Source organism: Meleagris gallopavo, chromosome Z (assembly GCF_000146605.3).
Source record: "Meleagris gallopavo isolate NT-WF06-2002-E0010 breed Aviagen turkey brand Nicholas breeding stock chromosome Z, Turkey_5.1, whole genome shotgun sequence".
NCBI lineage: Eukaryota > Metazoa > Chordata > Aves > Galliformes > Phasianidae > Meleagris > Meleagris gallopavo.
This window is the reverse complement of record NC_015041.2, coordinates 21,008,471-21,030,142: the sequence shown is the minus strand read 5'-3', so window position 1 is coordinate 21,030,142 and position 21,672 is coordinate 21,008,471. Positions and strand designations below refer to the sequence as shown.

Sequence of the window (21,672 nt, the reverse complement as noted above, 5' to 3'; positions counted from 1 at the left end):
AAATGAAGTATTATTCAGATAGATCGTTTCTGACATCAAATTTATTCTTGTCATTTTCCAAGATTTACCCATAGATTAAATGAGAACCTGGGGGAAGAAAGAATTTTTGTGAATTAACAACAATATATTATTTTTCTTCAATTGATAAATCAACTAAAGATTTTGCTGAAAAGGACACATTTTTCTCTATGGGCACTGAAGCCTCAAGTCTTGAAAATATCAGAGTATTTTCCACAGTTCTATTGTGTGCAGAGTGAAAGAAGAATAATCCATCATTTGCTTGATTTTTGTGAAGAAAGTAATGAAACTGCAGTAGGAGTATCCAAAAATATAGGAGGTGTACTCAATGCTCTGAGCATCAGCCATGAATTTGTTTTTTGAACTGATAATTCTGATACTAACTTCAGGGAACATCTCTTTGTCTGCAATCCAAGTAGCAAGTATTTTTTCCAGCTATCTGACCATTTCATTAAACACCTGCAATAGCAAACATGGTACAGATAGGTCATCCTTTAATCCTGAGGACTTCAAGTCCTGTAATCTCCTTATTCTGCAATGGAGTTTTGGAATGATGATGAAGAAGCAGATGATGGACCTTTAAGTAAAAACATTTCTTTAAACTTTCCCAGACTGATGGAAATCTCCTCTAAAAGTAAACAAGGCAAACAGAAAAAGACATATAAGACTTGCCTTCAATTCACTAACTTTCCATAAAAAAAGCAGGCTTCACTTTCTGATTTCAGGAAATAAAACAACCATTACCTGATTCACCCGCTATGTGTGAAAAAGGACTCTCTTTTTAAGAAATTTGAAGCATTAAACAAGGATTGGATCTCGATAAAGACTATACGTGGACTATTAGTATTAGGAAAGGGACCTGAGAGAATGTGCTAGCCAACAAAAGCCAGTAAGAAAAGCAATATGAAATTTAGGATAGTTGAAATAGGCTTGGGGAGCAAAATGTGTATCTGACAGGAAAATACATACTTGGAACAAAATGTTTGGCTTTTCTCCTTTACTTATCTCCTAGTATCACACAAAGATGGCCACTCTTCACAAGGCTTTTCTCAAGCATTTTTAAAATACCACTCTGGATTTCTTTATATTAGAAACTAGTTCCACTGTGAGGATAACAGACCTTAAGCAGATAATTATTGCCTCTTCTAAATCAGAAACTCTTCTTTTAGCAATATATTATAATTTCAAAAATTAAAAGTTATTTTCCCACGTACCTTCTAGAAACTTGAGTATAACAGTTGTAAAAATCAGCTTTTCCAGACCTTACTATGTTGTTTCTAACCTTTTAATATTCCTCAGAACACCTCTGTTGAACATTTGGTCACTAGTTACAACCATTTAATGTAACTTGGGCAAGAACTACCTTACTTTTTTTTCTTTCAAGATTTAAAGCACAACAAGAATTTGACTGCAATTCCAGATGAATAGAACATATATGTAAAAGTATTGATTTGTCCATTTTCTGTGCACTCACAACTCATCAAGTGGTACACTCATTTGTTTCAATCAAATGCATTAAAAAATGCTAGCAAAATGGTAATCCTACTATTTCAATTAAATAGCAAAGCTAACCATACTTACCCTGCAAAATAAACAAATGGCGCCACATGACTCACATGTGAATTAAATTAATTTAGGAAGGAAGTTAAACTTGGACAATTTTTTCTTTAATCAATCATTCTAAATTTAAATCTAATGTAAGCTCAGGCTGTTCTTTAGCAAGAGGAGGGAGAATGACAAGAGAAGGACATCTCACAAAAAATGGTTGTTCTGTCAGTATTATTATTTTTTTAATTAAAATTCCATTCACCAGTTTCTTGTTAACAAACTTTCTGTCACCTTATTTCATATTTCCAATTTTAGGAAATTTCCTTCCTCACTCACATAAGGCCAAACAGTCACAGTAACCTCACACTGCTGCTAATAAACGAACGCTGACTTCTCAGCAGGTGAGAAGTCCACAATATTAGCTATAAACCAGCAAGCAATTATACATCTGCATGTTTAAAATTGAATCTTGGTTATTCAGTTATTAATGCAGATGATGAAAATGAAAAGGTTACTGATAAGGGTCTGTAAAGATGACTTATATGGAGTCCCATTCCTCTTTAAAGATAGTTAAACCATATTTTAAAGAATCTTGTTTTCTTTAAGTAGCATAGAAATGGCCCAGTAAAATGGTGGTATTAATGTATGCTCATGCATTTTTTCAGTGTCTGCTTTAAAGTTTCCTTTAATAACAGTGAAATCAAGGTACATTATTTGTCAGTTGTTCTTGATGACTGCACAAGACTTATTCATACTCATTTCATTCACTGGATGAGCAAACCAGAATATAATAAGATAACCTTATCTTATTTCCTAAGAAATTTTGGAAAAATGACAACCTAGAATTCAGGAATTTACCTCTTTTAGAACTATCTTTTAGAAATACCCAAGAACTCAATCACTTCCCTTCACGATGGCATTAGAGCTTTCTTTTCCTGCAGATGAATGGTCTTCAAGAATTATAACATTCTTAGTATGCAGTGGTGTTACTAGACTGTGTCATTGCCCAGTGTCAAAGGATGATTTACTTTAGCAGCTAGCATGCAAGAAATGCATAGTTTCCATTTTTTACTTGACAAAGGTGAAACTTTGGCTTACTTTCCGTAATTCATATCACCATTCAATCCTCTCCTTTCTATGACACCAAGATTAATGTTAGTATCAATGCTATTTTATTTGTCTAAGTAGCTACTTCAGATTTATTTATTTCTTGTTACAAAGCTGTTCTAAGCTAATGAGCCTCTTTTTGATTTCAGAAAGCAACACAGGATGCGTAGGAGTGCTCCCCAGCCCTGTTTAAGGGAAATCTCTATTCTTCTGCTTCTGAGCAGATTAGAGGACAGGAAGTTTAGAACTCTCAGTTCTAGCTCTTGACTATGTTAAGTCAAGTCTTGATTGGGCATCATGTCTTCTCAAAATTATTATCTATTTATTAGAAGGAAAAATCCATACAAGAATTCAGTGAACTTTTGAAAAATATGTCTGACAAAATAGCAATATACAATATTTCTGATATTTCTGACTTAAGCTCATAACATATCAGAAGAGAACACAAAACTTTAATTTACTGAGACCTTTACAATCAGTCACACTGAATCTGTATTCTATTTCTCCTCAGCTCCAGGCATTATTAGTGCAGAAAACAAACAGGAGAAAGAAGATAAAAGCTCAGAGAAAGCAAATAAATGTGGTTTAATGTGAGAAACTGAATTGATAGATGAGAAAATCTTAATTAGGAAAAAAATACTAAATGATTTTTTTTTATGCCATCAGAATCAAATACAGAGACGTTACAGTTTTGTCTCTATCATTTAGAAAGTGTAAACTATGATACAAAGAAAAACTATTTCAGTCAAATTTAAAGCAGTTGCAGAATAAAAAATCATAGAATCATAGAATCGCAAGGTTGGAAACTACCTGCAAGATCATTTAGTCCAACCATCCTCCCACTGCCACTGTTACCACAAGCACTAACCCATATCTCATAGCTCCTCATCCAGACGCCTCTTGAGCACTGCCAGGGATGGCGACTCCATCACCTCCCTGGGCAGGCCATTCCAGTGCCTGACCACTCTGAGAGAAAAAGTTCTTCCTTATGTCTAACCTAAACCTCCTTTGGTACAACTTGTGGCCATTTCCTCAGGTCCTGTTTGTTGCCTGGTAGAATAGGCCAAACCTCTCCTCATCATGTCCTCCCTTCAGGAAGCTGTAGAGTTGTTGGGTTTGTAGTAATTTAAAACATCTTAAAAAGCAAAGCTTGCAATGAGTACTGCATGAGAGTGGGAAGCTCTGCAGGGGGACCTGGATAGGATGAACTGATGAGCCTCATTCAACTATATGGCATTCAACAAGGCTAAACGCCAGGTCATAACATAGCTGTGCAGTAGCATAGGCTTGGGGAAAAGTGGATGCAAAGCTGCCTAGCAAGCACCCAGGGGTGCTGGTCAACAGCCGGTTGAACACGAGCCAGGAGTGCACCCACGTTGCCAAGAAGGCCAGTGGTATCCTGGCTTGTATCAGAAGCAGTATGCCCAGCAGGGATAGGGAACTGTAATTGGCAGCGGGGAGGCCACACTTGGAGAACTATGTTCATTTTTGGGCTCCCCACTTCAAGGATATGGAATCACTGGAATGTGTTCAGGGAAGTGCAACAAAGCTGATGAGGGGACTAGAGAAAAAAAAAGAGGAGCAGCAGAGGGAACTGAGATTGAATCTGGAGAAAAGGAGGCTCAAGGGAGAACTCTTTGCTCTCTACAAATACTGAAAGACGTTGCTGCAAGGCAGATGTCCGTCTCTTTTCTCAGGCAACAAGTTAGGATACAAGGAAATGCCCATAACAAGTTGTGCCTCCAGATGTGAGGTCTGGATTGGACAACAGGAAGAATTCCTTCACAGAGATGGTGGCCAAGCATGGGAATGGGATGCCCAGGGAAGTGGTGGATTCTCATTCCTGAACGTAGTTAAGAGACATTCGGATGTAGCACTAACAGACAAGATTTAGTGATGAGACTCCAGTAGGTAAGTTAATGGTTTGACACAGTGATCTCGAAGGACTTTTCCAACCCCTATGATTGTATGAACCAGAAGATCATTTTATCACAGTGAATAACAGAAACTATGAGTGAGATATAAAGTAAAACAAAAGAATGTCTGTAAGTAAATTACCACAAACTTGAAACTGATGAAAAAGGTACCATAAGATCTTCCTATAATAAATAGTATTAGCAGCAAAAAGACTTTATTTATATAAAGGAGGCAACTATTTATGTAAATAAGGCTATCTTTAAGGCTATTTATATAAAGAGAAAACTAAAAACAGAAATAATAACATAAAATTTACTAATATATATTTACTAATATACACTACATTACTTCCCCTTACCACTCTTGACAGAGGATATGAGTCTGCTGTGTCTTGCAGATAGATGACTCAGGTACCAAACCTAAAGCCACAATTGAATTATATATAAACCACAAAATATATTATTAAATTGCACTAAACATAGGAGCTAGAGCTGGAAGTACAGTTCTTAATTTTGGAAGCTGGTCTATTCTATACAAAACTATGACCTTTATGAGTATATTTATCTACTGCATGGAGATGTACTCACATCTTTCTTCTCCAGCAGGCAAGATGATGTAATAGCCATCTTGTGCATACAAAACAACAACTACATTACAGCTAAACACACAAACTAATTTCCCAAATTTTCTTTCTCCTTGAAGGAAATTTTTCTGTAAGTATTTCTATAAATCATTTATTCACCCATTTTCAACACAGTTCCTTTTGGATCAAACAGCATTTCACTTTCGAATTGGTATCATATGCAAGTTTCAGCATGGCCAACTCCAATAGATATTAGGAAAACAGGGCGGAAAAACATTGGAACAGGTTGTGCAGAGGCACTCTGGATTCACCATTTTCCAGGACTTGAATCATGGTTCTTAGTAGCCTGTTCAAGCCTGGAGCTGTATCTAACTTCAAAGTTGGCCATGCTTTCAGTGTGGAGTTGGCCAAGGTAAGTTGCAAGTTCCTTTCCATGTAAAATGATTCTGTAGTACTGTGAAATAAAGATGGATTTTGTCTCATTTGACTAAAAGCATTTGTAGAGGACTATCTAGATGATTATATTATGGAGATGGACAAGCACTTACAGAAGCAAATTTACAGACTATATTAGTAAGTCTTCTTACACTAGCGCACTTATTTACGTTTTTGTTTCTATATTTTCTGTTATGAATTATATATATATATATATAAAAGATCAACATCTTAGACATGATAAGTAACTTTTATAATGTCAGGGGAGATGGATTCCACAGCTTAACAGATAAATATCAGACACGTGTACAGACTGAGTACAGGAGAGACATGGATTTGTTGGACAGTGTCCAGATTAGGGCCAGAAAAATGATCCAAGGGATGGAATATCTTCTCTGTGAGGAAGGCTGAGAGCGCTGGGGCTGTTCAGCCTCGAGAAGAGAAGGCTCTAGGGAGACCTGAGTTTGGCCTTTCAGTATCTAAAGGAGGGATATAAGAAAGAAGGGAACAGACTCTTTAGCAGGGTCTGTGGTGGCAGGACAATGGGAAATGGTTTCAAACTAAAAGAGGGGAGATTTAGATTGGATATAAGGAAAATAATTTTTTACAGTAAGAAGTGAAACACTGGAATAGATTGTCCAGAGATATGGTAGATATCATATCGTTGGAGACATTCAAGGTCAGGCTGGACCGGGTTCTGAGCACCTGATCTAGGTGTAGATGTCCCTGTTCACTGCAGAAGAGTTGTACTAGATGATCCTTAATGGTTCCTTCCAATTCTAGGGATTCTATGATTCTTTGATAAGAACTCATTTAGAACAAGACTTGAGGGTTCTGGTGGACAAAAAATGGGACATGAGCCAGCAGCATGCGCTTGCAGCCTGGAAGGCCAACTGCATCCTGGGCTGCATCAAAAGAGGGCTCGCCAGCAGAAATAGGGAGGTTGTTGTCCCACTCCACCGTCATGAGGCCCTCTTTGGAATACTGCATGCAGATCTGGGGCCCCCAGCACAAGACAAATGTGGAGCTGTTGGAGCAGGTCCAGAAAATCAGAGGGCTGGAGCACCTCTTCTAAGATAAAAGGCTGAAGCAGCAGCGGTTTGTTCAGATGAAGAGAAGGCTGTGGTGAGATCTCATTGTGGCCTTCCAGTACTTGAAGGGGATTAGAAGAAAGCTGTGGAGAGACACTCTGTCATAGTGTGTAATTATGGCTGTAACAGCTCTAAGCTAAAAGATGAGAGATTTAGGTTAGAGGTTAGGAAGAAATTGGAACTGGATGAGCCTTAAGGTCCCTTCCCATCCAAGCTATTCTGTAATTCTATAATTCTACGATAAACCAAACAGAATGATTACATCATACAAGTTACATTCCTTGCTACTGAATGTACCATAGCCAATAGTATCCAAATGCAGCATTTCACAAGCACATTTTCTGTATGTGTAATGGAGAAATATCTGTATTGCAATTCCTTTCTGAAATGGAGCACTATTTCAAATTGAAAGATCAGTTTCCAACACATGGGGTAGAACAGCTTTTGTATTATGTATTTTGTATTATGAGATGATCGATGTACACTTTCGCCTAGAGAGTTTGATTTACAGTGTTAGCCAAGCCTATATTTCTCTTAAAGCAATTCCAATACAGAGCAGTACTCTTGATGAACTATCCTGTAATGATTTACACACACCTGAGAGCCCTAAGCACAGAGATATGCAAGACATCAGTAAGTCCGGTGGTCAGCAATTACAGGAAATATATGCTTTAATACAAGCATGTAGATGATGACTGTAAGGGCACAGTGTAGATGATCCCATGTTACAGAATTTTATTTTCCTTCAGAAATACAAAATAAGTGCAGGAAGTTTGTCTGGCAGAAGTTACAAAGACGACAAATAATCATCTACTAATGAATGTAGCTAATAGTGATTGCCAATAACAGGACAGCAATGTGAAGAAAAAGGGATCATCTATCATCACAACTTGCTCATCTTGTCTCATGGGTGTTTCAGCAGTGGGCAGGAAATTCAGTTACTGCTGTTGTTTTGTTTTACTTTTTTTATCTTTGTTAGATCAGAACTGCACTGTCTCCTCTTTGCCACTGAAGTTATTTATACATATTATTATGAAGAATGCCACTTCATTATGTCTATATTTTAGCAAAAGTTATTCACTGTAAAACCTATCTAGTGTTCAAATCCACATGAAATTCTGCAGTGTAGTAATCATAAGATAAGTTTATAATTTAGATAAATTTATTAACTATGACTATTATCTTTCATTCACAAAACTGAACCGCAGGTTAGAGCTTCCACCATTCCAAAGGGGATGCTTATGTAAGACAAATGAAAGCCTCTCCATACAAACATATATTGAGCTTGTGCCTCAACAGAATCTTTCTGAAGCAAAGCAATTTTGCCATCATCTGCCAATCTCTTGAATTGGAAACAATTTGCAAAAAAAGCACCAGTTTTAAATACACTTCATGCATTTCATCTAGACAGATGAACACATGCAGTTAGGGTCTGTTGCAAAATGTCATTCTTCCCAATTAAATTCATTTAGCAAGGGATTGCAAGATTATTGTTTCAATTCAGTCCAGATATAGGACATTCCCAACAGCCTGATATTTGCTATGGTTTCTCAGGTCATGGGAATTCTTGCTACCCTTCTGGAGTTAGGAGAAGGTTAGTTGAAGCCTGCAGAATTTCTCACCCACATACTAACAGGATGCTTGTTCTTGTGTAGAATATTTACTGGAAGTGACATACTGAAATATCCACTTCTTGACAGAAAGTGCACCCCAGCATGGAATGTGGTGGATAACCTGTTCCATGATTGTTCCCTAATGTGACCTGCAGCCTTAGCTGTTAGCAAACACTAGGTGAGATGATACTAAGAAAAAGTAGCATGGAGGGCAGAGCAGAGTGGAGGACCCATGACCAGACTCCATAATCTTTTCAGGGATGGGGACACAGTGATACTATTGGAACTGATAAGCTGCCTTGTAGTGAGCCAGCGATGAACCAGCAGTTTTCCACCTTTCTGTTTGACTAGAGTCACTCAAGCTCCATCATAAAGTAAGAAAACAGTATACAAATGCCTAAAGAGAAGAGAAATGGAAGGGAAGATACCACTGCTGACTTCTAAGATCAGTCAATGGGCTGAGTTTCCCTTCCTCCCCATGGGGACACCTATTGGATAACACTTGGAAACAGAGTTATGCTGAGTACTGCCCATGGGAAACTTAGGAATACATTGTACAGTTATTCCCTAATTTAATGCACTTGCAGTTGGCCACATTATCCTTATTTTTAGTCAACCTCACATGCTTTGCACACAGCTCATTTACCAACAGCAATCGAAAATAACCTGTATTCCTATTCCTTTAATAAACTGCACTGTTCACTCATCCAGCCATTGACAGTCTCATGCAGACAAATTCCTTAAGGGTCATTGTGAGAGCCCATTTGAACATGACTAGATGAATTGGGCAGTGCGCTACTTCTGAATACATAATTGTGATAATGCTCTACTGAATGTGATCAGACTTAGAGTTTTGAACTGGACATCACCCAGAATCTAAGCCTAGCCACCCCTACACTCTCTGATATATGAGGACAAGCTGGAACACAAATGGGGTTATTTTCTGTCAAACTTCTCAGTGACTACTAACTTCAAGTACTGAAAGCCTTCACTGGACAGGTTCAGTGCAGGTCTGAGAGAACCTTTTGCAATTTTGGCTAACCACAGTTTCCTTATCTTATTTTGTCCAATAGAGTTCAGCATATAAAATCAAATTAAAAGGTCTGCTGTGTTTGTACTTGACCTTTCCCATCTGTCAGTTTATTCAAGAATATTGTTTTCATGCACAAAAATATATAGAATCATAGAACAGCCTGGGTTGAAGAAGATCACAACGATCATCTAGTTTCAACCCCCCTGCTATGTCTGTAAGGCCTTGAATGCCTACAGGGATGGGGCATCCGCAACCTCTCTGGGCAACCTGTTCCAGTGCGTCACCACCCTCTGTGTGAAAAACTTCCTCCTAATATCCAATCTAAACCCCTCATTTCTCAGTTTAAAACCACTGCCTCTTGTCCTATCACTACCCAGCCTTGTAAACAGTCGTTCTTCCTCCTGTCTATATGCCCCCTGTAAGTACTGGAAGGCCACAATGAGTTCTCCCCAGAACCTTCTCTTCTCCAAGCTAAACAAGCTCAGTTCCATCTGTCTTAGTTTCAGCTGGGATGGAATTGTTTTCTTCAAAGTGTCTGGTATGATGCTGTTTTATTTCTAGGAGAAAAACAATATTACACACCAATGATTATAGTTGCCTGCTAAGCAGTATTGCATAGAGCCAAGGCCATTCTCAGCAAAGGGTCCAAGGAGCTGGGAAGGAAAAGAATTAGGACAGCTGGCTTAGCTTGCCATATGACATACCATATGACATCAAGTGGAAGGAGTTTTCAAGGGGGTGTGAGTTCATCTTGCTCTCTTCTACTGATAGGGGGGCTAGCTGAGCATCAGTCGGGGAATAGTGAGCCATTACTTATGCATCACTTACTATATACATATACATTTGTCATAATTATTATCCTTTTCCTTTTCTCTATCTTAGTAAATAGTTTTCTCTCAACCCACAAATTCTACTTCATCTTTTTTTATTCTCTCCACATCCCGTTGGGAAGGGGAAGAGTGAGTGAACAATTGTGTGAAGCTCAGCGACCTTCCGGGTTAAATCACAACAAGGTCCTTTTTTTTTCTTTTTTTTTTTCCCTTGACTTAAGTTAATCTCTTGATATTAACAAAACTCTAATAAATTTCCCCCAAGTACATGTTTCCTCCATACATGCCTTATGAATGCCTTCACTTTGCACAGAATTATGTCTTAAGCTACAATTACAAATTCATGTGGATAAAAGAGAATGACTTATAACAATATATTAAGTGTTACATAGGAAAAGAGAAGAGAAATTGTATACTTGTTTTCACAATGCGGACTTCAACCTTGCATACTCTTTATTCCTACCAGAAGACTTGTACTCCTACCTGCACTATGCTCTAACTTATGGTTTGTCAAAAGACTTCTGCGAAAGTGTAGAGAATGGGATTCTGTTCTTTTTGTATAAAAGCAGGAACAGATCTTTAATTGCACATTGTGAGCTTGATCCTGTGCTCAGTTTTCTTTGGGTGCAAGGACAAAAGGAAGCTGTTGGGCTTCAGCACCCCTGGAAACTACAGGAGACTTCTTTAACTTACAGATCTGATGTCACATTTCTACAGGCTTAAAGGCAAGAGGACGCTGAATGTAATGACTCCATAGCATTCTATGGGGAAGGCCCTGAAACAAATATGATGCAGCTGACATAAAATGAAGAGTGAATACTGGAAAAGATGTTCTATGGTTCACAGCTTAGGTAACTTTTGCTGCAACAAAATCCTCTACAGAAAAGGAACTGATAGAAAAGAACTTCCTGAGAAACTCCATGTGCTTTAAAGTGATCATTATTGTTTGTGTCAAAGATTTACCTAAATCTTCAACATTACGCTTATTTGTTCTATTTCAATATGAGTAAATATATTCAACAGTAGTTCCGTCTCAATGACTTGACTTACCCGCTTATGAAGACGTTCTGCTTCCTCCTGATATGCAGCAAGCTGTTGTTTCCATTGTTTTACATTGGCAGTGGACTCCAGCAGGGCTGCTGTGAGCTTAGCATTATTACCCTTGAGCGTGGCCAGTTCTGCCTCCCAGTGCTTGCTGATTGTCGAACTGCAAGAAAAGAATGAGAATGCTCAGACACCCCTATGACTAAATGTTCAAATGAGAATGCAAGTGCTCAAATATCTAAGCTTTAAATGCAAAAAATAGTCATCAACAGAATTTTTAATATAAATATATCATTACTGGAAAACAACCTCTAATCTCTCAGCTCAACAGTTATTTTGTTTTAATAAAATGTTAAGGATGATGAAATACACACCAGCTTCACAAATGCCACATCTCGTAATTTTACAATATGCATATGATTAATCATCATTTTAACATGTATGTATTAAGTGCTTTTTCAACCTATTCCTTAATGAAAGATATTGTAGAAAGAGATCTGTCACAAGATAAAGAGAGATAATGTAGTGCTTTGGAGCTACAGCTTAGTAGCCCTAATGCAAGCCTTCTGTGACTGACATATACTTTATACTTCCTTTTTTAAAATTAATTTATACTTCAAGTTTGAAGATCTTAAATTTCAATATCATAATAGTATTAAATATACTTCAGTAATATTGGCAAAGAAGCTAAAGATCAAGAAGCACAAAGATATTTTTCCATTGCCGCAAGTTGAATTCTGGTGGTGGGGTTTATTGAGCAGCTTATGGAGGAACAATTCCTGCCTATAGTTTAGTTATTATCTGAGCAAATATAGGTCTTTAGTTTTCAAAGTTAATTAGTCATCCATCATCTGTAGACTCCATCCTTACACTGAGTATGCAAAGGAAAAAAAATGTCAGACATATCAGGTGAATGTATTAGTATTCAAACAAGTCATCATTGTTTACTTTTATAAAGACAACAGCATGTGAGGAGCACCTACATGGAACGTACAGAGAGAAAATAATTCCTTTTGTCTAATTGGCTTACTATTAAAAGCATCATTGAAACCCAATTATCTGTAACACTGGTCAAAATGACTTTGCATATAAAGTGAATTGTAATTATTATAGTCTATTCCTAATTATTATAATGCAATATGTTTAATTATATTTTGCATTTAAATTTATAGGTTTATTTGAACTTTGCATATAGAAGCAATGAAACATTCTGCCACCATTTTACCCACTAGGTTTCTTTTTTTGTAATTGCATATGTATAGCCTGTCCCACAAAAGCACGTTTCAGAAACACAATGATTCTTAGAAAACTTCCTGAGGTGTTCAAAGCCAGTCACCAAGTAATATTCATTATCCATTCAGATCACATTCACTGTTTCACTAACACAGGATGTCTGATTTTTCCATGCTCCAGCATTTTCTTCCAAATATATTGTTACGTCCCCGTGAACAGGAATACAAGTTCTTTCAGAAGGGGAACATGAGTTCTTTCAAATTGTTCTAGCATTGCATGAACTATTCAACTAATTAGAAGTTTGCCACCAGAAATTTTAAATTTAAATGACTAAACTAATGTAACAATAATCACATTCCATCAGGGAACACTGACTCACATATTAAAGAAGCAATGTCTACGTTTCTGTTTCTCTTATCAAATTTTCATCTACAACAGCACATCATATCAACAAATTCTGTGAAAATCCTAGTTCATCATCACATTCCCATTTCTTTCTGGATGTTCTGATCTTGCAAACAAATGACCACACCAACAGGTTCATGCAATATCTTTTACAGATAGTACTATTGCTCCATGAAATAGAAGTATATTACTTAAATCAGTCTGTTGTGTATTGTCAAATACAAAACTAACTTTTCAATTATTTAGGGTTATTCTGTTCCTTCTCATAGAACTCCGCATTCTCCAACATAAATACAATGTGGTGGGTATCAATATGAGAAAACAAAGAATCAAAGGCATGGATTATTTTTTGTACTACTATACTTCTTAAAATCATAATCTGATTAAAATAGCTTGCAACCAATTATAGGAGTGCTGATTTAGCTTTTTCAAATAACATATTGAGAAAAAAAGAAGTATGCTTTGTGGATTATTTTGATTAAAACTGGTCTTATTTAGATTGAAATTAATTATTTTAGGAACAGATAAAAGAAAACGTACAACAGGCTGCTTTCAAACCATACTAAAATTACCTGCATTAAGGTCTATGCCTATAAGGCTACACTGGTTCAAATTTATCTACAGCTCCAGAGTAAAGAAGGAGAAAGACAAACTTTAGGCTCAACAGCAATTCTCTCTTAGGAGAGAAAACGCTGGGGCTGACACCTGGGGTGGGAAGCATAGAGGTGCAGAAGCTGAAAGCACACAACAGGTAATTCAAAATCACAACCAAGCCCATGGCTAGCACTGCAGTCCCTCAGGATAGGTATAGGAGGGCTACACATACTCTTTAAAGCCTTTTATTTAACCACTGATTGAAACGCATTTTGCTAAAAGGAATTGATTTTGCTCTCAATGTATTACAGTGCATCATAGGAAATACCAAATGTCAGTTGTCTTAATGGCTGCAAACATCTGAAACAAACCCAAATACATTTGTTCATATGAAATGGGAACGTGCATCCAATGGTGAAAGTGATCCAAACAGCAATGCAGCTCCTGACAGAACACCTTGAAAGGTGTTCTGCGCTGCAGCTCAAAGAGCAGAGCAAACTGTGTACACAGGATGACACTAGCACAAACATATGCAGCTTAAGAATTTGATGTGCCTATGTTTTTTTGTTGTGTGCTGGATGCCATGCACTCTTTTACTGGCACTGCCATGATTTTAATACACATTTCTTCAGGTCTGTCACAATTAACAACACTGGATTCATGGCACACTTAAAGTCTGAAGATGGTTTTTCAAAAAAAAGAAACATCCTTCACTCTTCTGCTTGTTGCCCGTTTCTCATCATGAAAACTATGTTCTACTGAGCGCTTACAAGTATTGTAGCAGAAAATGAAGCCTAGTCATTTCCTTTGTGAAAATTCTGAGTGTCTGAATGCAAGATAACAAGCTGCTTTACAAACAGCTGCATCACTGCTTCTGCAGCGGCAAAGTATAAACCAAATACAAAAGAGAAAATGGGTCTGTAATGGCTAACAGTAGAACAGGAGTATTATTGCTTTCACTGACCACAATGTACAAAAATTGCTTCCATAACAAAGGCTCAAATCATACTGATTGTAAGTAGAATTATCTTCACAGTGTCGACTATTCTTGGGATTGTGAGCACTTCGTAGCAAGTAAACATTCCCAGAACCTCTGATCCTTGGTGTTGGCCATCGAATCTCTTACGTGAGTAATATCTGAGACCTCCACAGCCAGAACTGTGCATGGTGTCCACCTTCAAGGCAAAGGCTTCAACATCACATATTTCACTTCTGTAGCACACAGTACTTTCATCCCTGCTATAACATACTCCTACAGCAAAGCACTGTCTAGTATCCTATAGCATATCTGAGACATCCCTGAAAATTAAAGTAGGATTCAATGATCTTGCGTACCTTTAGGCATTCTGACCAATTAACACTGAGCTGATCTCTGTTCTCGCTGGGTATTGGTTATAACTCCAGTAAGTCACTGAGGAATAGCTCTGCTATCTGTCCATCTGTGACCTGAATAGAGTGCCAGAGGCTATAAATGAGAATCTTTCTCTGTGAAGTAGGTCGCTTACAGAAAATTAATCCTAAAATCTCCAGTCACTATGTTTAGACAGTTGGAGAAGACTTGCACAGGCAGGGGCATGGAGCACACATTAATGAGCTGTATTCAGAATGAAGTTATTTCAGGTGCCTTCAAGAAACAAAGAAACAAAAGCAGTCCAAATCAAGAGATGTTTTCTGAGATATTGCTTATTCATTACTTGCTGCACTGTAGGCAATATCAGCACTGTAAAACACGGTTTAAGCTTTACTTTAGATTTACAGAAGTAAAGGGTGTGCAGAATTATGCTTTATTACTATTCTATGGCTTAAATATACTAGACACGTTGTTTTAAACTGAATTAATTTAAAAGTTGGATTTCCTACTCTACTGAAGTCACAGTTGCAAACCAGGGGCAAGGGGTCAGGGGTCAGGGGCAAGTACATTCTTTAGCTGTCACTGATCTGCACCATACAGGTATGACAAGCATCACTGTCTTGGGATGACAGAAATGAGAAATTTGGTTGAATGGAGACTGGAGTACTTTCACTACAATATTTGGCATCTGGTAATAGTAACTAGCTCCACAAGATTTGACAGACATGAATGAAGCAGTCTCTGCAGCTGCTGTTCAGATTATAAATAGTGGCTGGAAGCAGACCAAGAGCCTGGCGGAGTGGGCACTACCAGTCAGCAGGAGAGGAACATCAGCCGGCTGCTAGCAACATGTTAGCCATGCTGGAAGTAAGAGCAATCCTTCCTGACAGCTGTGCTGGTGAGCTGTACAGAGCAGCTCGTCAAGCTCAGGGAAGCAAAGGGGACTTGTAACGATTTTACTCTCTTGAAACAGTATCAAATAGCTCTAGTGAAATCAGTCAGTGTAGCTTCTTCTTCCCTTCAGAAACATACAGGAAGAGTTTGAATTTACGTAAAATCCTTGGGTGAATCTGGAATGGAATTCTGCCAAAGATCCTTACGAAATGTGTCATACGAAATAAAGTCCTGCAAATGTTCTTCCACAGTGCTGTGAGAACAGTTACTACTCCTAGCTTAGTAAAAAAAAAACTGTAAATGGTGCTGTGAGGATAAGACAGTAAGCTTTAAAGGGCAACTTAAGATAACTTCATAAGCTCAAGATAACACCGAGGTACTGGGTTGGAAGAGTGAGGACTCTGCAATGGGCTACAGATGCAGCTGCTTCCATTCAGATATGACTTTGTTAGACACAGATGATGACTCTGTTGGAACAGAGGATGATAGCAGCATGCCACAAAGTATTCCTGAAAGCTCAAAAAAATCCTCTTTTATTCACACGGGGAGTTAAAGTCTTCAATTCACATCCTGATTTAGAAAACATTTCAAACAGGCATTTTGGGAATTTCACCCATTTACAGAGATTTCTAAGGGTATTACCTATGACCATCTATTCAAAGCTACTTCACAATAGAAAGAATTAAAACATGATGTCTTTAGAGTTTGTCCTGCTGCTTGTCCAAAGTATCACATGCTATGTAGCATGAAACTCAAATTTCTTAAGTCTTCCTCTCTCTAAAATATTCAAAACAAATTTGGAAATAGAAAAGCTTTGGTCATGCATTCAATTATACCTAACTAGGAGTCATAGAATAAACAGAAAGCTGAAGGAAGAGCAGTGGAGCAGACAGGCATCAGGTCCTACCTCACCATTCCAGGAAAAGGCAACAAAGAAAAATCCTGGTCACATAAAGTTGTACAAAGCTGTTTGTACAGGCTTAATAGATTCAAACACACAGTATGGTAGATTTAATTCAGACACTGCAATTGTGTGCTTGAGGGACATGGTCATCTACCATACAGTTAAATCATGAAAGTAAAAAAACAGCAAAACAGGGAAAGCTATGGAAGGAATGACAGTTTCTGTAAGTAGGAAGCCTAAGAAATAAAAAAAAAAGCCTATCTCTTCATGACTGCTGCTGATTGTGTTTTTATCTGAAGTTGCTATTAACTGGACACATGCAAAAGGAAATGTTATTTGATAACCTGGAATTTATTCTAATAAATGTTAAGTCTTCTCAAAGTTATAATCAAGAGATAATTACCAGGAAATTGCTTTGAGTTAAATATTTTCAGTGAGGATGATGAAAAGCTAATTAATATTCAAAAAAGATTTTATTCTTAATTAGAGCATTCACAAGAATTTTTAGCAAAGGAAGATAGGTACCCTGGGGAGAGAAGTAGGAATATTAACTAAGCATGAAATATATGCTCTTCCATGTGGGACAAGGAATATCCATATGATCTCAATGGAGTTACATCAGCACAAAACAAAAGAAACTTAGTTGTGAATCAGCTCTACAGATTGGAGTAACACACACAGTTTAAATGATAAATTCGTGCTGTAGCAAAAAGGAGGCTCAGAAGCATATTTGAAGTGAGGAGATATTCAGTATCCTTGAGCTCTTAAGTCCTTTCTCGGTGCAGATGACAGAAATGCAGAATCCTTTTCTGAAATTTGGATTAGAAGTGCCTATGAAGATGTTACAGCTTTCTCTTTCAAGGTGTTTCATACATGACTTTTTATTTGCATCTACCCTTTCAGTTTGATCAAGTTCTAAATTATCTAAAGCACACATGTAGCCCATGAACAGAAAAGCTGACTCTTTGATGTTGCTATAGACAACTGTTGCAACAGTTCTGTTATTTGGCATCTCTTGTCTTGCACTGCAGAAAGGTCAAAATCTTTGCAGAAGAGACTTGATGGATGAAGCTGACCAAAGAGGTTGAATAATGACACAGATTCCTTTCAACTCCTTTCACTGTGCGGCACATGACTACACAATGAAAATCAGTGGCTGTATCCTACTTATCTCCTACCACTCAAATCCAGGTACTGTACTTCATTAGACAGTCTTAATTCATCACAGGACCTACTGAAACCACCACAAGGCAGACAGGTTTTCAGCATGGAAGCTTATCACTGAGAAACAGACCTCAACTAAATTTTATTATTTTTAAGAAGGAAATACTTCATGGAAACACTTTTCACCGTATCTCAGAATTACATTCTTCCAAAAGATAACAAAGCTAGAGACAAAAATGCCCAAGTATGGTGATGTGCACAGCTTTCTGAAACACCAGGAGTCAATTGTAGTATCCTGGAAAGGTACTCCATAGGATGGAGAAGATTGGGTATTAACACAAAATGAATGCTTCAACTACAGTTCTTACCCATCAGGATTTAAATCCTATTCCTGACCCATGTTAAAGTGGGGTAAAAAGAGAAGAGTCACTCTTCCACACAGAATCAATGAAGAAACATTCTAAGCTTCTTGCACTGTCTGCTACTGAACTCTGGATGGATTTATAAAAGTGACATTCAAAGTCTGGTTTTCATTAAATTTACACTATTAGCATTTAATGCATGTCTTTTAAACATCATTTCAGAATGTGGAAGACTTGCATTTAGTCTGAATATCATGACAGCACTAAGAAAATCTTAATTTTTTCATTTTAAGAAGATCTCATTTTTGTCTTAGTCATTTAATTTCATTCAACAAGGAGACACTATGCTATCTTTTCATGAAGGTCATACAGCATAAAACAAAATCAATAACTCTGTTTTATAATTTTTAGCCATTTGCAAGAGCAAGCACAGCTAATTAATTCCTATGATTTTTCGCAAACATTAAAACCTTGGAGACCTAAAATTTCATCATGTATTCTGAAAAAAATAAAGATTTGTCCTCACTCCTCTACTGAAATTGCTCATCAATATCACAAAGTATTTTATTCTTATACCTGTAACGTAACTGATATTATTCAAAATTGATAACCAGTCATTCTTTTAGTCCATTCATTTAATACAGAATATAAGGAACAATTCCTTGCTGTTGCTATGGAGCCGAATACTTCAAACATTGCAACAGAACTAAATTTTCAAAAGCAACCTAAGTTACTTAGGAACTTACATCTCATTTTCTAAAATGACTAAGTATCTGGCTGTGAAGAAAGTCAAACTGAATAGAGGTGTTATGGCACTTAATCACTATACAAAAGCAATTATATGATGTGGTTATCAGGAAGTGAAGTACTAGGACACAATGACCCTGACATTAAAATGACCTGATTGAAAGCCACTTTCATTCTGTAACTCATCATTATACACAAGAATTTAAAGCAGTTTAACCTTAAATTCATACTTTGAATTAGTACAAATTAATTTTTCAGTGGCCCTAGGGAGACAAAAGCCTGTTTTTTTCAAAAATCCTACCTAGAACACATGCATCGATATAATCCATTCTCTGTCAGTACCATAAAAAATGAAAAGAGTGAATGTGACTGCCCTATGCTTCTCTCAGTCATTTATTGAGTGCTACTCTGGTTCTAAGAATTTCACTGAATTGTGCTATCAAGTACATCTCTGTGAATTTGAGCATCTCTCCCACCTTCACCACAGCCACGCTGTGACAGTAATGTCAAGGAACAGCTCTTTTCCTAGTGAACACACCGCCACCCCTAAGCAGAAGAGGGCCCAACACCCTGAGCATCTGAAGGCCCTATGAATTTGCAGGCTCCCCAGATTTCTCTGGTCCATACCAGCTGGTCAAACTGGTATGTGAATGCAGTCTGTATAATCAGACAGGCATCTACATAGTTTTCCAAAATCACTCCACAAGGCTCTATGCAATCTTCAGGCATTCCCGGCCCAGCTGAAACCCTTATGGCTACACATGGTCCACAATGGCACGTGACAACGTGGCCTCCAAAGCACTGCATGTATTTGGAAAGGACTCTGCAAACAGAAACTATGTCTTATGCCACAAGGACACAGCACAGGCCCATGCAATAATACATGAACACCACTTAGATGCTGACCCCCGGTGTCAAGGCCTGTATTTGGCAGTGTACATGTAGCTGATGAGGCAGCTGCAGCTATAGGCTGATTCTGCAGAGATAGCATGAAGGCCAGCTTTGCAGAGTGAAGGCAGACAGAACTGCAGCAGACTGGGCTGAGGAACTACACCACATTGAGCAGTGAGGTCGCTAAAGGCACCTCTCCTGGTCCCATAAATCAAATACTCACCACACAACAGGGTGGAGATCCTTTGCGAAAGCTCTGCTGCATTTCTAGGTACTTCCACAGCTTAATTTAGTGTGTGTTGCATCTCTGCCAACAACAGCAGGCATTACAAGTGTTCCAATGTGACAGATATATATGCACTTACACTAGATTTGTTGGAACTCTTTTGTCAGTTATACAGGGATCACCTTAGTCTCTAAGACCCTCTGATGCTGGTTCCTCACGTAGTACCACAACAAATTGAATTTAGCAGAACAACAGTTGCACATGCAGAACCTTATAAATCCTCTATGAGGAACAGAAAGATCTTCCATAAATGACAAATATAAATATTTGGAATGAAGTGACCCTCAGATTTCCACTGCAAAAGGTCTTCCTACCAGAATGCAACAGAAAATCAACATGATACCCTTCCTGACACAAATATTTTCAGTAACACAGCTGCTGTGTGAGAGGCCCGAACAATGCTTATGTGCATTCAGGATGCATTCTAGCAAGGTTCAAAACTTTATCAGCAAGCTTTTACTTGAGCTTTCCAGGAACTTAAGTTATCATAACAGGAACTCACACCAGGAGAAGAGAGTCAGATGCGTGAAATAACCTAACAAGTAGACAGGGCAGTGTGACAGCAATGCCAGGGAGCACTCTACGGTGTTATCTCTGAGGAAAAGAGAAGCACAGCTCTGAATCATAATGTTGACAGGAAGTATAGTTTTATGCTGGATCTGCTAAAGAGAATATAGTGGATGTAATCTACCTCCTCCAGGTGTAGATGTTCAAAGGCTAAAAGAAATATCATCAGATGGCAAATTTATCTGACCAATGTTAGGCACCTATCTAGGATAAAAGGCATTGGGCACAGTAGAACAAAAAATTTCCAGGCCCTAATGTCACAAGAACATGGCAAAATTTCCTGTTTTCCCCCCAGAAAATCCACAGCACAGCTTGCTACAAAGGAATTACTACCTTAATTGGGTTTAATTGCATAGCCTACCTATAAGTAAGGGAAAAATCCTCTGTAATGTTAATTCATCTGGCAAAAATGATACAAACCAAAGAGCATGATACTAAAAAACTAGTGTGGGTCTTCTGGATTTAGACATAAAACCAAAATTTTTATTTTATGTGAAAACTAACTGCTCCCAGACCTTGATCCTGTATTTCTTGCAAGGGTGCAAAGTGATCAGTAAAAGCATGCAAAGCTAAATGGCTTATGAAATTCAGTCAGCACTACTCCATATAAAATCTAGACAAAAATTAGTTTGGTTATGTGTATTTTTTGCATAAGGGCTTCATTTGAATATGAGACAATTATTCTAAAAAATAAATCAGATACTCATGTTATATGTTTTTAATATAGAGAGTCTTCTGAACTGCTTTTTTCTGCTTTGTCAAACTTTAGTTTTTAAATATGATTTTTTTCAAGAACTGGACATACCTAATCCATTTGGTAGGATCCTTTCAATAAACAAAAAGATCAAGGAGCTTTATCAAATTTACCACAATTTTTTTTGCACCACACAGACAGTCCTATGTTGGCTTTAAACTGGAGTATCAGAGAATCAGAGAATTGTGGAATAATCACTAAGGCTGGAAAAGACCTGTAAGATCATCTAGTGCAACCACCAACCCATTCCCATGGGTTGAACCACGTCCCTCAATGCCACATCTACACATTTCTTGAACAT

General features: G+C 37.7%; 1 protein-coding gene across 1 annotated transcript in view; it reads right to left on the bottom strand.

The window, feature by feature from the left end:
* HOMER1 (homer scaffold protein 1) overlaps positions 1-21,672 on the bottom strand; it is a 66,345-nt gene that overhangs the window by 13,834 nt on the left and 30,839 nt on the right. Inside the window, exon 5 of the mRNA XM_010725516.3 lies at positions 11,226-11,382. Coding sequence (XP_010723818.1) covers positions 11,226-11,382 — 157 coding nt within the window. The remainder of the gene's footprint in view (positions 1-11,225; positions 11,383-21,672) is intronic.